This window comes from Macaca fascicularis, chromosome 4 (genome assembly GCF_037993035.2).
Source record: "Macaca fascicularis isolate 582-1 chromosome 4, T2T-MFA8v1.1".
In the NCBI taxonomy this organism is placed as follows: domain Eukaryota; kingdom Metazoa; phylum Chordata; class Mammalia; order Primates; family Cercopithecidae; genus Macaca; species Macaca fascicularis.
The window spans coordinates 13,820,314-13,836,566 of NC_088378.1; the positions used below are offsets into that span (position 1 = coordinate 13,820,314).

General features: G+C 39.3%; 1 protein-coding gene across 7 annotated transcripts in view; it reads left to right on the forward strand.

Moving 5' to 3' along the window:
* The window catches only part of FIG4 (FIG4 phosphoinositide 5-phosphatase), a 128,808-nt gene that overhangs the window by 69,681 nt on the left and 42,874 nt on the right, over positions 1 to 16,253 (forward strand). For 3 of the 7 annotated variants that reach the window (XM_074036862.1, XM_005551566.4, XM_074036863.1), the window contains 2 exons: positions 854 to 1,020; positions 10,506 to 10,644. In XM_074036862.1, the coding sequence (XP_073892963.1) occupies positions 854 to 1,020; positions 10,506 to 10,644 (306 nt within the window). Of the gene's footprint in view, positions 1 to 853; positions 1,021 to 1,501; positions 1,770 to 4,448; positions 4,965 to 10,505; positions 10,645 to 16,253 lie in introns of those variants that run through there. The other 4 variants (XM_074036866.1, XM_074036864.1, XR_012433346.1 and 1 more) reach the window with 3 other exon arrangements.

Here is a 16,253-nt window from a genome sequence, read left to right on the forward strand (position 1 = left end):
ATCAGTTTACAAATGGCCACACCAACAGATATCACTGCACTGGAAATATTAACAGACACTTGAAGAAACACAGGTTTCAAAAGTACATATCTAAGAAAGCGTATGATTTGTTAGTCTGCTGTGATCTGAATGTTTGTGTCTTCCCTAAGTTCATATGTTGAAATCCTCACCCCCAAAGGGATGGTATTAGGAGGTGGGACCTTTGGGAAATGAGTAGAGCTGAGAGGAACCCTCATGACTGGGACTCGTGTCCTTATTATAAAAAAGACTGAAGAGAGCTAGCTAGCCTCTTCCATCATGTGAGGACACAGTGAGAAGACCATCTGTGATCTAGGAAATGGGCCCTCACCAGACACCACATCTACCAGCTCCTTAATCTTATACTTCCCAGCCTCCAGAAATGTGAGAAATGTTTGCTGTTTCTAAGCCACCCGGTTTATGGTGTCTTGTTGCAGCAGCTTGAATGGACTGACACTGTGACAGGAGCATATTCTTTTTTCAAAGGCAATTCAGAGAGCACAGTACATTCTGTCATGGGAGGTGAATTGCTCTGGCAGGCTGCAGAAAGTTAGGAGTCTTTACAAGTATGGTTAGAAACAGCCTGGTCTGGCTTTGGTGGGTTATGTTTTTGGTGCCCCTGCTTCCATTTTAGTGTTTTCTATAGCTTTGGTGTTTACTGGAATATCACTCTAAAATATATTAGCATTGCATTTATTTTCAAGATGTTGAAGAATCTAACTTGAAAGGCTCAGAAGAATTTTTAAAGTATAAGACTTGTTTGGAGTTTGGCTAAGTGAATAACTTGTGCTTTGATTTTGGTGAAATTCTTTAATGCGAGTTTTTCTTTTTTTAGGTTATTTGAGGAACTCTATGAAGATCATGGTGATACCCTATCCCTTCAGTATGGTGGTTCTCAACTTGTTCATCGTGTGAAAACCTACAGAAAGATAGCACCGTGGACCCAGCACTCAAAAGACATCATGCAAACCCTGTCTAGATATTACAGCAATGCTTTTTCAGGTAATTCTGAAGTAATAGCTATTTTAAAGACTTACTCTGAAGTGCATTTTTTATACATTTTTTAAAGCTATCTGGCTAAGTAAAATTAAAATTAAATGTTTTAAAAGTTTAAATAAAACAGTCTGTCACTTAGAAGGTGCTCAGTAAATGTTTGTCCAATAAATGAATGAATAAACATTTGTATTTTAAATAGAACACTTTTGCATTTTGGCACCCATAATTAGAGTTTTTATATAATGCAACACACTTTAATTCCTTGGCTTCTGTCTCTTTCTATTTTTCTGCTTGCAGTATATAGATAAAATTTTTTGAGGGTGTTGAGTCATTTTTTTAAATAGGGTTCAAAGTCTCGACAATTGTCTAAGAGTGTAAATATCACTGAATTTTTTAAATGTCAACTAGAAACAAATTGTGATATTAGCACTAAATTATACTCATTAAATTCTACTGTTTTATGACTTGTGAATACTACATGTAACAGGGTGTTAAAATGGTGCTTTTCCTGCCTCCATTCTGATGGAATTGCCAATACAATAGGTATCACAGACCAAAGTGATTGTGAGGCAAACCCCCGTGCACAGAATTTATGAAGGAATTTCATGAGTCTGCAGCCCTTGTATCAGATTAAGGATAGGAAAGTCCACAGAATACGGAGAAGAAGATTAATAAAGAGGTCCTTGGGAGTGAACTATTACCTGCAATAACAGCCACCCTCAGTGAAAAGAGAGTGGGCTTCAACAGGACTCTGGGTGAGCTTGACATGTTATCCTGCTATTGAAGAGACCCAGCATGTAGGTTTTGTACTGTTGTACAGCAGATCTGAAGCAGAGGGATGGGCTGAGGAGAGTGTGCCACATTGAGAACTGTCTGCATTCCTCCAGTTGGGTGGGCCAAAGGATACTTGAGGGTTGACTGGTAACCGGATGTGGGCCTTATGGAGGAGGGTGCCATGGAGTTCGCCTGGGTCCTGGCCAGTAAGGCCCTTGGAAGACCTAGCAGCAAGATCCAGGAAGTAAACACTGGATACCTAAGGAGCTAAGGAAGGAGTTACAAGAAACTGCCTGATAAAAGGGAATTGTAAGAGAATCCCAGTGCTGGCAGTTTCAGAAGCATCTGGGAAAGCATCCATAAGAGTCAGCTGTCCACATTTTCTAGGCCCAGAGAGATTGCAAAGCTCATCTCTTATGCTCCTGTCCAACTGTATTAGTTTTCTGTGCTGTGTAACAAATGACTATAAATGTAGCAGCTTAAAACAGCACACATGCATTATCTCACAATTTCTGTGCATCAGAAATTTATGCACAACTTAACTGGGTCCCCTGCTTAGGGTCTCTCAAGGCTGCCTTTGAGAAAGAACCACTTCTCATCCCACATGTTGGCAGAATTCAGTTCCTTGTGGCTGTAGGACTCATAGCAGCGTGCTTCTTCACAGCTGACAATAGGATTAGTGTGCTAGCAAGACTGAGTCTTATAAATGTAATGTAATAATGGGAGTGACAACCCATCATCTTTGTCATATTTTGGCCGGAAGCAAATCATAGGTGCCCCTGCCCACACACACGGGGGAAATCCACATCCATTTCCTAGGGCTGCTGTATCAAAACAGCACAAACTAGTGGCTCAAAACAATAGAAATGTATTGTCTTGCAGTTCTGGAGGCTAGAAGTCTGAAATCTAAGTGTTGACAGGGCCATGCTCCCTCTGAAAACCCAGAGAGGAGAATCCTCACCGGCTACTTCTGTCATGTGCTAACATGTACATATCCCTCAGGGTGTATATCACCATGAAAAAGGGCATCTGCTCTTTTGCCCTCTCCTGTCATCATTGTCCCTGTAATAGGGGTCATTATTGACACTTAAGGATCAAGTAATGTGCTTTTTTTTTTTTGAGACGGAGTCTCGCTCTGTCGCCAGGCTGGAGTGCAGTGCCGCAATCTCGGCTCACTGCAACCTCTGCCTCCCGGATTCGGGTGATTCTCCTGCCTCAGCCTCCTGAGTGTAATGTGCTTTGTAATAAGACTAGAGGACAGACAGAATGACTGTGTAGCTGTCCATGTTTAAAAAAGAAAGGAGTAATATAAAAGATAAAGATAGTTATGAGAAAATAATGTGCACAAATGGAAAGGTAAGGCAAAATTATGCACAACTGAAAGAGGAACTACTATGAAAGGAATGATTTTATGAATAATGTGGCTAAAACAGGCTTCTTTATTTTAAGAAGCATGGTGTCATTGGGATGTACAACTTATTTTTAAATTACAATGGGTATTATATAATGGTGACAATATAGAACAATTTTCTTTAAACCACTCAAGACAACTTTGCAAAACTTAGTAAGTCTTCTCACATTATGCTTCTGGGCTAGGCAGGAACATACTGATTAACTAGACTTAAAAAAAAAAAAAAAAAAGCGCTGGGTGCAATGGCTCACACTTGCAATCCTGCACTTTGGGAGACAAAGGCAGGAGGATTGCTTCAGCCCAGGAGTTTGAGACCAGGCTGGGCAACATAGTGAGATCCCATCTCTACAATGAATATATAAATTAACCAGGCATGGTAATGCACACCTGTAGTCCCAGCTATGTGGAAGGCTAAGGGCAGAGGATCCCTTGAGCCCAGGAGTTCGAGGCTGCAGTGAACTATGATCATGCCACTGTACTCTAGCCTGGGTGACAGAGTGAGACTCTCTCTCAAAAAACAAGCAAACAAAAGAAACTAGAATAGTGAAATTACATTGTTAGGAATTTTACCCTTGGTTTATGTGGATGGATTGATGCTATGTGGGCAACTCACCTGACCCTTTTTTCTATTTATTTTATTTATTTATGTATTTATTTATTTACTGTTCTTGAGGCTTCACATGCTAGCATGCATGTTTGTCTAGGAAGCACCTTTTAGTGTTTAATGTAACTGGTTACATAGGCAGTTGGAGGATGCTTTACAGGGAACGCATAGGTATCTCTTCAGATGTTAGGGAGAGCTTTTAATTCCCTTAAGGGCCTTGCTAAGCTCTTTCTATTTTTTTTTAAATGCAAATTTTGTAAGCCTGGATTTTCTTGCTGAAGCTGGTTGAATTTAAATCCTATTATAAAAAAAAGATAAGAAACCTACAGCAGTTAATAATAGATCTGCTGTATATATATATGTGTGTGTGTGTGTATATATATATAGGCCTAACATAAATATATACACCCACATGCGTGTGCATAATTTAAATGTAGTGAATGTGTATATGCATGCATGGAGGGGAATCATGTTCTCAACAGGGATCTAAAGAGAAAAGCTCCCAAGGTGTGTTAGGCTGTTTTTGCGTTACTATAAAGAAATACCTGAGACTGATTAATTTTATAAAGAAGAGAGGTTTAATTGGCCCATGATTTTGCAGGCTGTATGGGAAACATGGTGCCATTATCTTCTCGGCTCTTGCAGGGGTGCCTCGGGGAACTTTTAATCCTGGCAGAAGAAGGGGGAGCAGGTATCTCACTGGCAAGGGGTGAGAGGAAGGAGGTGCCACACACTTTTAAACAACCAGATCTCTTGAGAACTCACTCATTATCACAAGGAGTGCACCAACCCAAACACCTTCCACCAGACTCCGTCTCCAACATTGTGGATTAGATTTCAACACCAGAGTTCAGCAGAGACAAATGTCCAAATTATATCACAGTGTCAGGACTTCAAAGCTTACCGCGCGTGGAAAACAGTGATCCCAGAAGATGGTGCTGAGATGGCTTCACCTGGCATTATGCTAGTACTCTAAAGGACTGCCAGCAGTTTCTTCCCCTTTCTGCTCACTGCTGAAAAAGGGACATCAAAGGGAACATGCTGAGAACATTTTAATTTATCAAGAATAGTGAGATAGCCTTCTGAGATCATCCTTCAAACAGCAGATTGTGAGTGAATAAGCTGTATTTGGCAACAGCAGAAATAAAACAGTTGGAAAAATGTTTTGTTTTAATAACATTTGTTTTAATACCCTTGGTAACTCTTGTTAAAGCCCAACACTTCACCTCTCCTGCAACCAAAGCAGTTATACATGGCAAGAGAAAAGTTTGTAACTTATTACTCTTAGTTTAAACAGACTACAGTTCTCCAAAGGACAGCTGACTGTCCTGTGACATTTCCATAGTAAGTTCATTCTTCCACTCTCCAAAATGACCATTTCATAACTTGTCCTCCTCCTTAAACCTACAACACCTCAGTCTCAGCTGATGACTTTGCTTCATGCTTCAGTGAGAAAATAAGTTATGAGAAGGGAACTTCCTCTAATTCTTACCATCAAATGCAGAGGCCGTCGTTTTCTGCTCCCATAGTTTCTACCCTATATTGTATTACAGTGCTTGTGGTGGCCCTGCTCCATCTGAAGCCAAGCCTTGTCTTTTTCTTTGACTCCCATGCCTGCTTGTGTTCCCTAACTATATGCTCGTTGGGGTACATCATCAGTTTCTCCCTCTGTAGTGCATCATTGCCATTAACATAAAAGCATACCTTAGCGTTTTCCATCCACCCTTTCCAGCTATTCCTAATCCCACATCCCCCTCCGGCCACAGTCCTATTTTCCTGCTCTCATGAGCAAAACCTCTTGAAAGGGTTTTCTCCACCCTGTTCTCTCCACATGCTGCACTTGACAACTGCCCTGCCATGACACTGAAACTGTGCTTGTCCAGGTTACCAACAATCCCCACATTGCCAAATCTAATGTTTACTCTTCTGACTGCATCTTACTCAACCTCTCAACAACTTTCATCACAGTTGACCACTTCCTCTTTCTTGAACTTCACTCTGTGAGATCTCTCAGTGGGATATTGAGATCTCCCCCAATAGGAGAGAGTCTCAGTCTCTTATTGACTTCCCTTGCCCTGTTGCTAAACCCTTCTTTTTTCCGGTTTTGTCTTAGGGGTATCACATTCAGCTTTTGACCACCATGCATTTGACACTCAAATTTTTATCTCTAACTTTAACTTCTCATGAACTCCAGACTCATTTATCTAAATGTCTGCCTAGCATCTCCTCTGGGATATTGAATTAGTTTTTTTGTTTTCTGGTTTTTTTTTTTTTTTGAGACAGAATTTTGCTCTTGTTGCCCAGGATGGAGTGCAATGGCGTGATCTCGGCTCACTGCAACCTCTGCTTCCTGGGTTCAAGAGACTCCCCTGCCTCAGCCTTCCGAGTAGGTGGGATTACAAGCATGTGCCACCACGCTCAGCTAATTTTGTATTTTTAGTAGAGACAGGGTTTCTCCGTGTCGGTCAGGCTGGTCTTGAACTCCTGACCTCAGGTGATCTGCCCGCCTCGGCCTCCCAAAGTGTTGGGATTACAGGAGTGAGCCACCATGCCCGGCCATTGAATTAGTTTTTATCATTGCCATGACAAATTACTACAAACTCAGTGGTTTAAAACAATACCCATTATCTTAGAGTTTCTGAGGACCAGAAACCTACGGACACAGCATTACTGAGCTGTATTCTCTGCTTAGGGTCTCACAAGTCTCAAGTAAAAATGATGTCACATGACATTAAAATGAAGTCAAAATGTCAGCTGACCTGGGCTCTTATCTGGAGGCTTCCTGGCTCATTCTCATTGTTGGCAGAATTCCATGCAGCTATTGGACCGATGTCCCATGTCCTTGCTGGCAGTTGGCTGAGGGTCACTCTCAGTTCCTAGAGGCTGCTGCGTTTCTTGGCTTGTGGCCTGCTCTATTTTAAAGCCTACCACAGTGCACCAAATACATCTTGTGCTTCAAATCTCTGCCTTCCTCTTCAGCCTCGAAAGGATTAATGTGATTACAGTAGACCCAACCAGATGAGTTAGGATTTTTCTATCTTGCAGTTGATGATGAGTAACCTTAATTACATCTGCAGAGTCCTTTTTGCCATGTAGTAGAAAATATTCATGGTATGATACTAGGGAGCAAAGGTCTTAGGGGCCAGATTTCTTCCTACCGCAGATATCTAACAAAATCACAAATTTACCATTTCTGAAACAGAAACTCTTGACTGTGTCTCAAGTCCGTTTCTCTACTTGTTTTTTCTACTTCAATACCCATTGATCAATTCAGAAAACCTAGGAATTCTCCCTGCATTATTTCTTTTCCTCATCACTGTTCCCCAATCCCATCTATCAACAAATATTGTTGGTTATACCTCCAAAATTATGTGTTCCGTGTTTCATCCCTACTTCTGACATACTGGTCCACACAGCCACAGCCACCCACTGTTATCTGGATGACTGCAGGGGTTTGTTGTTGTTGTTTGTTTGTTTGAGTGAGGTCTTACCCTGCCGCCCAGATTGGAGTGCAGTGGTGCTATCACAGCTTACTGCAGCCTTGACTTCCCAGACTCAAGTGATTTTCCCACCTCAGCCTCCTGAGTAGCTGGGACCACACCCATCTAATATTTATTTATTTACTTATTTATTTATATTTTTTTGTAGAGACAGGGTCTCCCTATGTTGCCCAGGCTGGTTCCTACCTCCTGGGCTCAAGTGATCCTCCCTCTTTCCAGCCTTCCAAGTAGCTGGGACTATAGGCATGTGCCACCATGCCCAGCTCACTTTTTTTTATTATTTTTGTAGAGACGGAGTCTCCCTGTGTTCCCCTGGCTGGTCTCAATCTTGTGATCTCAAGCAATCTGCCTGCCTCAGCCTCCCAAAGTGCCGGGATTACAGGCATGAGCCTCCATGCCTGGCCATTTTTTTTCCAATACTAAAGTAATATATGTTAATTATACAAAGTACAGAATGGCTCACAAATAAATCAGATGATCCCTACCTTCCAGAGATAGCCACTTGTATATTTTGGAGAATATGATCCTTCTGGTCTTACTATACCTGTAATTTATAACCTGCTTTTGCTCCTTTAGATAATGTAGTGAATCTTTATAACCTTATTCTTCTATAACATGATTTTTAGTAGCCTTATGGTATTCTATCTTTGAGAAGCATCATAATTTAGGTATTTGCTTTGTACATTTAGAGTCGTTCTAAACAAACATGTTTGAACATATACCTTTTTTCATATTTTGATCTTATGAAAAGTTCAGAAGCAAATTTATTAGGTCAGAGGGTAAAAATAATTTTTAGGGCTTAAAATATCTATTTATATATTATATAGATACATATTTGCCAAATTGCCTTTCAGAAAGGATGTAACAGTTAATGTTCCCTTTGGCATTATGGGAGTGCCTATTTTGAAATGTATTTGACAACTTAATAGGCAGAAAATGGTATGTTGTTCTAATTTGCATTATTTGATGACTAGCGAAGTTGGGTTTTTATATATCCATTGGCTGTTTCTGTTCCTTTTGAAGTGTGTGTATCTGTTTTTCTATTAGGGGTTAATTTGTGTCTCTCCTACATTTAGTTGGTATTTATTTCAATGTCTGATGTGAGGTAGGGATCTGACATCATTGTCCCTTCCCCCTCCACCCCAATACTATTGTACTGTTTATTGAATAATACTTCCTTTCACTGCTGATTTCAGAGGCCACCGTATCATAAACTTAGTATTAGAATAAGAGCTATTTCAGTTCAAAAGTGATTTTTTCTCTAATTAAAGAGAATTGTTATATTTAAACCTGATCTATTTAAATATAGTGAGTAGTAAAGTTGGCTAATGTTTAACCTGTTTGAATGGTATTTGAATGGTGCATATTCTTTTTTCCCTTAAAGCGCAATTAAACATAAAAGTGGCTAATCATTTTGCCCTCTTGTTATCCACAACCACAGAGAGCCTACCAGTTTTAAACCCTTGTTCATATCCAGAGTACCACCATCTTCCTGGAGGTAATTGTTTTATTTGCAGTCAGAAGTAGCCAGGAGAAGATCCTTGGGCTCGTTAGGGCTCACTTATATCTCAAGCTTAGTAAGTGACGATAAACATCATACATGTATTTTAAGTTGCAGCAGCAGTACTTCTAAGAAGTCTTCTTTATGATCCTTTGAAAGAATGTTCTTTTTTTGGCTATGTTTCTCACATCTTACATTTTACCGTACTTGCTAAAAATTACAGGTAACTCCTGTTAAAGGATGAAAGAAACTCCTAGAAAATGTGGCTGAAAAGTTGAAAGCTTCTCTAGATTATATTAAGATATTTTGAGGTACTATGTGAAATGAACTATTAAGTGCTATTAAGGCTATTTAAGAAGCATAAAGAATGTAATTGCCATAAGAGCAACATGTTTACTTTTGTATTATGTAAAGAGGGTACACATTGGGGCAGTAATGTATGCATTATTTAATGCTTGATGTTTTCTCTCAACAAGTGCAAAGAAAGTCCCCAAATGTGCTCAGCACATAAACATGTCTCTTTTTATATATTACTTTTAGCCCAAAAGGTAAGTGCTGTTTTAATGGAATGCTTCCTGTCTAATATATGAAATACGTCTTTGATGTACTGTATTTCGTATTTCAGTCATTTAGTTTTGCCATAATGATCAAATAACCCAATGAGAACAATGTTGCTAATTTCAGGTGTATCTTGTTCACTATAACTGTTGGAAGAAAATTGATTTTATAATAATGTTACCTTGCTCCAAATGCAGACATTTCTACTGTGCTATCTTTTTAGTTCTATGCTCATTTTTGGAAAGAGGTTATTATTTATATTGTGGATGTCTGCCACAAACTGGAATATACAGGACTCTGAGACAAGAATGGAAAGAAGGAAATAAGGAGAAAGAATGAAGGACACTAGGGAGGAGAATGTAGAATGGGAAGGGTGGTTCATGAGACCACTTCAGTGCATATTATCATTTTTACCAAAAGATAATTAGGAAAAGGAAGAGGAAGTAAAACATACACACCGTCAGTTTTGTTATTTCATAGTATAGTTTAAAAGATAATTTTGGAATGCTCAAATAGTTAGAATGAGGCTGTTATCATGTGCCTTCTCTGCCTTCATTTTCAGCCGCAAAAGAGAATGGGCCAGGCTCACAGCTGACAGGGACAAAATATGTTGTAAACATTGTCTCTGTTAAAGAAAGGGAGAGTATCTTTTCAAGGATTAAAAGTGGAGACAATGCAACTGACTTGTTCAAAGTTGTACAACAGAATATGGATAGAAATTGGGTCATTTTATTAGTCTCTGAAGTCTCTGCTTGTCTTTGCAATAAAGTGAAGATACATTTACTTCAGGTAAAATAACAAATGGTGAGGATATATTTTCATTTTAAAAATAAAATTGCTATCTAAGGTATTTACTCTCTGAGTTCTTAAAGATGTTTAAGTGTCTCCAAATTCAACAAGCAGTTTATGTTCGCTATCATCTGTGTATTTTATAAGAGCTATGGAACAAAGAGGAAACATTTTGCAGCAAGATTTTAATTCTGCACCAAATCTTGGTAACTTATGTATGTGTGTATGAAGTACTTGTATTTGTATGTATTTGATGTATAAATACTACTTTTGTACCACTCTCCTCCTAAGAAAATAGTCTTGAGTTATATACATCAGTAATTGATTTTCTGAAATATCTATTTTGCTTTTTAGATGCTGACAGACAAGATTCCATTAACCTCTTCCTGGGAGTTTTTCATCCCACTGAAGGGAAACCTCATCTCTGGGAACTCCCAACAGATTTTTATTTGCATCACAAAAATACCATGAGACTTTTGCCAACAAGAAGAAGGTATTTTTCTTCCTAGTCTGTAATATAAACTCCCATTTGGTGTTGTTTGGAATATGAGATACTTTTCATCTTGAGAAATCATAGGCTAGTCAGTTTTATTTTATTTTTTAAAATTTTTTAATTTTTTTGTGGGTATGAAATAGGTGTATATATTTATGGGGTATGTGAGATGTTTTGATACAGGCATGCAATGGGAAGGAAGCGCATCATGGAGAATGGGGTATCCATCCTCCCATGCATAAAGCAGTCAGTTTGGCCACATGCTTGCCATGAGTTCAGTACTGTTGATGTCCTGAAGTAGGTTGGGGAAAATGTGGTTAGCAATTGTTGTTTTGCATTTTCTCTAAGATACGAAGTTTCAGACCTTCATTGTTGAACAGAAGTTGTAGCTCCACTAAAGCAAACCAACAGTATCATCTTTGAGTGTTTCCTACAAACTTGAAGCTCTCAAGGACTCTAAGATGTAGAGTCAGTCTTAGATTTTTCAAGTGTGACAGCTAAGCAGCTTGTACCTTGTAATTCCAATATTCTCTCCTCCACGAAACAACCAGTCTCAGTAACACTGGGAAGACAGGAAGCTAGAGCAGTGCTACTAGCTAGCGTCAGATAACCACTTTCATGTCCCCACCACTCACATGCTTGAGTCACTTGCCAGTACAGGTTATTTCGAGTGCAGTTAAATTGGTAATAATATTCTCAGAAGAAACAAACAGTTTACCTGAAGCAGGTTAGTGTGACACTCTGTGGTGTGAGCCTCAGGGTCAGATAGAGTTGAGTTGGAATCTCTGCAGTTCTGTGACGTGGGTCGAGTAATTTAAACTCTCTAAGCCTTATTTTCCTTATCTGAAAACGTAAATGCCTGGACACACCTCACGGAGTCATTGCAAGTATTTAATGAGGAGGCTCTTTAGTGTTTTTTAACTGAGGAGTCATGTACTATAATAATATAATCAATTTTGCCACATAAATAAAATTTTTTACATACCATACATGAGGTTAGAGCCTAGTCCATTGCACTCAAAGGCCTCTAATGTCAAGTTCTCCCGTTGTGCTTTTCTCTTACAACATCAATTTAATAGAGCCCTAATTTTGTATAAAGATACCTACCAGGCCAGGCGCGGTGGCTCACGCCTGTAATCCCAGCATTTTGGAAGACCAAGGCGGGAGGATTACCTGAGGTCAGGAGTTCGAGACCAGCCTGTCAACATGGTGAAACTCCATCTCTACTAAAAAAAAAATGCAAAAAATAGCTGGGCATGGTGGTACGTGCCTATAATCCCAGCTACTCGGGAGGCTGAGGCAGGAGAATCGCTTGAGCCAAGGAGGCAGACGTTGTAGTGAGCCGAGATCATGCCACTGCACTCCAACCTGAGCAACAAGCAAAATCTCTGTCTCCAAAAAAAAAAAAAAAAAACCTACCAAACACTGTAGGAGTCATTGCCAGTCTGTGCTAATTGTGTGTATGGGACCATGAACAACGGACAAAGTTGCAAGTACAGCTCTTGCAGTTGTTATTAAGTTCTGTGTTGCTTCAGGAATATTTAAAATATTAGGAAGGTCTCAGAGTTTATATGTTTCTCATCAATACATATTATTGGAATAACCAACTTAATACTTGAGCTTACTCTCCCTATAAATGGAGCACTGCTAATTTTTACATTAAATTTATTATTAATAAAATATTATTTACATAAATTTTTGCTGACAAAAAATTTGGAACTGTGTATTTGTTGAGCGATGGGTATAAATACCTGTATTTGCATTTACTGATGACAGTTAACTGTAGGTAAATATGGTTGATTTTCTGAATTTTTATATTACCTGTAAGTATTGAAGATATTTTAGATAAAGCTTGGGAACAGCCATAACTCAATTTTCTACTGCAGAAATTAGCTGTGTATTAAAAGCATAATTTAAACCCCTTGCTCACCTTTAGTTACATAACAAAGGCAGGTGGTTTGGGAGTTTATGTGTTGGAATAAAAGGAAGCTGGTGTTACATCCCCATTTTCTAAAAAAGGAAATTGAGGTGCAGAGATAATGTCTTGGCTAAGATTATTCAGTTAGATGATTCAGTGAGAATCAGCTCTAAGCCTACCACTGAAAATAAAATTGTATCAAAGTAGATAATATGGCTTACTCAGTTGATTTAGATCTCCTTTTTCTGGTTGGTTGGTTGGTTTTTTGTTTTTTCCTCTAGAATGTCAAAATTCTGAAAACTGTTTTTTGATGTCAGGGGAACAGGGTATTGGTACTGTGCATAAACAGTTTTTTAAAAAACTTTCTAGTGTCACCCACCTGTACAGGTTATTTTGCTGACAGTTAAAGCAGCATTACAATTCTCAAAAGAAATGAAGAGTTTACCCGGAGGCAGTAACAGGACAAGAGCACGGAGCTCAGGCTCAGGTAGAGCTGAGCTAGAATTTCTGCAAGTGTGTGGCCTGCGACCCATTAACCTCTCAACCTCATTTTCTCACCTGTAAAATGGAGATGACTATACATACCTCGCAGGGTCATTGAGGCTTAAATGGGAAAATATATGGAAAGTACTTAATACTAGGTCTGACACAGAATAAACCCAGTACTGAAGTAGCCAGACTCTGGAAAGCCTGCCTTCAGTTAATACCTGGGTGACCTTGGGCAAGTCACTTAACTGGTCTTATTCTGTTTCCACATCATTAAAATAGAGACAATAATAGTACCTAACTTACAGCTTTCTCAGAGAATCAGATGAGATCATATAAATGGTTAGCACCTAGCTACATACAATAGGTGTTAGTATTGTTACCGTCTTTTGTTTGCTTTTGAGTCAGAGTCTGACTCTGTCACCCAGGCTGGAGTGCAGTGGTGCGATCTCGATCTCGGCTCACTGCAGCCTCTCCCTCCCAGGGCTCAAGCCATCTTCTCCCCTTAGCCTTCCAAGTAGCTAGGACCACAGGTGGACACCACCATACCCAGCTGATTTTTGTATTTTTGGTAGAGACTGGGTTTTGCCATGTTGCCCAGGCTCGCCTCCAACTCCTGGGCTCAAGCAGTCTGCCCATTTTGGCTCCCAAATTGCTGGGATTACAGGTGGGAGCCACTGCACCTGACCTATTACTATTCTTTAAGGAGATAACATTCCCTAGTTTTTAATATCTATTAAAGATCATATAGGATGCCCGTAAAGTCTGGAAACTTAGATAATGTGACTTATTAATGTAATATTAATAAAGACTTTATTATTTATTCATGGGTGTTTTGAAATTTGTGGCATGTTGTATTTTATATCGTGTTTACCAATGATACGGGAATGGTATAGATAATGGCATGCTATGAAATAATATTTTTCTTGCACAATAAGAGAAGAGGGAATAAACCTAACTCTACCTAGAGTTCATTGGAACAGGGTCCTCTTGAGATAAGTACTTCAATGACACAAAATCTCACATTTATTGATCTGCCTAAAACCGCTAATTGAAGCTTTGTTCTGAATTTGATTAATATGGCATATAATCATCTAAGATCCCATCTAATGAACTGGTGTTTAGAATGTCACCAAGATGCTTTTAGGCCTTAAGCGTTAATTATTTCATTGACTCCTAGAGTTGGGAGATTTATTGGCTTGCCCCTGTCTGATATGTGAGTTCCCTTTCTGTTTCCCTAGGGAGAGGTAATCTGGCCTATGCTTGACAAGCTCTTGTTTGTCAACTGTTGAAGAGGCAGTTTTTTGGAACAGTTCGCTTACACAATTCTTCCTCACGTCGTGCTGAGATCTGCTCCTCTGTAATCTTACTTATTAATCCTAAAGACCTTAAAAACAAGATTTCCTCATCCACTTGATAATCTTTTAAATATTTGAAGATGAGTTCATGTACTTTCAAAATCTCTTCTTCTACTGGTTGAATAGCTCCGGTTTCTTCAGCTGTTCCTTGTATGCTGTGGTTTCAAGTCCCTCCAGCATTCAGAACATCACTCTCCTCTGTGTATATTCCAGTTGAGGTCAATGTTCTTCTTAAACTGTGGCCCCCAGATCTGGGTCCAATAATGGTCAGCGTTTGGTCTGATTTGTGCTAGCTGTTGTGAGACCTCTGGGACCATCACTCCCCTTGTCCTAGATGCTGTGTTTTCATTGATAAGCATAAGGTCACACCAGCCATCCTCAGCGTTGCCATCACAGTGTGCACTCCGAGCTTCCTGTCTGTTAGACCTCCTAAGTCTTTTTTAACATGTGCCATTGCCGCTCCGCCACATTGGTACCATTCTTGTCATGTTCATATATGCTTTGCCTCCTTCCAAAAAAAAATTAAAATGTGTATCCTTTAATGAATACTTCTAGCTTTATAGTTTCTTCAGATTTAATCAGCTGATCATCTTGATCCTAATTCGAGTACTTGATGAAAAATGTTGTCTGTAGTAGGGTAAATGGCAGAACCCATTGATTTCCACGCACAGACAACTCCTTCTACATAACATTGTTTAGTGCCTTTGGTTGTAATCATTTAAACAGCTGTAGGTTTGCTTAACTATACTCTTGCCCTGCCCATATTTCTCTGTCTTGTTCACAAATTGATTGCTTTGCTGACATTCATGAATGTTTCAGAGGGCTCCCAAGTTAGCTAGGGAAATTAAAGACAGTCTTTAACATTTTTCCCTAACCTTCCTGTGGAACCGAGAACTCTTAATACTAGGAACTGAAAAAGGAAAGAGAATCTGACTTACTGGCTTTTTTGTGTGCAAAGAAGGAAGCGACACTCACTTGGAATCTCCTGTTTTCTGATCCCTGGTCCCGAAGCAGGTTTCTGACCCAGTGCGTTGTTCTTCCTCTGGATCAATGTACCTGGTAGTAGACGCGGTAAAGATTCCCCTATCTTGGGCTTAGTCGCCTTAGATGCTCTGATCCTCCATCCATTTTAGCTTATCTTCTCCAAGGCAGATGTCTCTTTGCTTCTGAGACTCACCCAAAAGACTTGGAATCTTTTAAAAGTGTTGTTAAATTGCTACGTATTGCTAAGGGAAATACAATTTAGTAATATTTTTTAAAAGTTTATGGCCTGGTCTTAAATCATGAATACATGATTATCTTTTCATTCTTGCTCACCACAAGAATTCTGAGTTAAAACACCTTTTTTGTAATGTCTACTTCTTCCTAAGCAAGCTGATTGTAAGCAACATTCTTTAGGGAATTCCTCATATACTGATAACTTCTCTACTTTCCTCCCCTGCCAGGGTTAGATCATCACAGAATTAGGTTTACTCAGATGCATGCATACACACATGCATACACCCCTCTTAAACAATTCGTCCATGTCTTTTTCATTCCCCTGATCTGACGGTCTGACTTTCCTAGCAGAAAAGGAAATGATATTAGCTTGGTGTGGCTTGTTTTTGTGAATATATGTGAATTCAGAGAATGCATTGGCCATCTTTTTAGGTCACTTACAACACGTCTCTGTCTCATATTTGATTCTGTTACGTTGCTGAGATCAACATCACTTACATCACTTGTTGATGTCTGGTTTTTGGAATCTGTCACCCTCTCACTGATGAGCATCAAGACTCCTGTTATCCTCAGCAAACTAATGCAGGAACAGAAAACCAAACGCTGCATGTTCTCACTTAAAAGTGGGA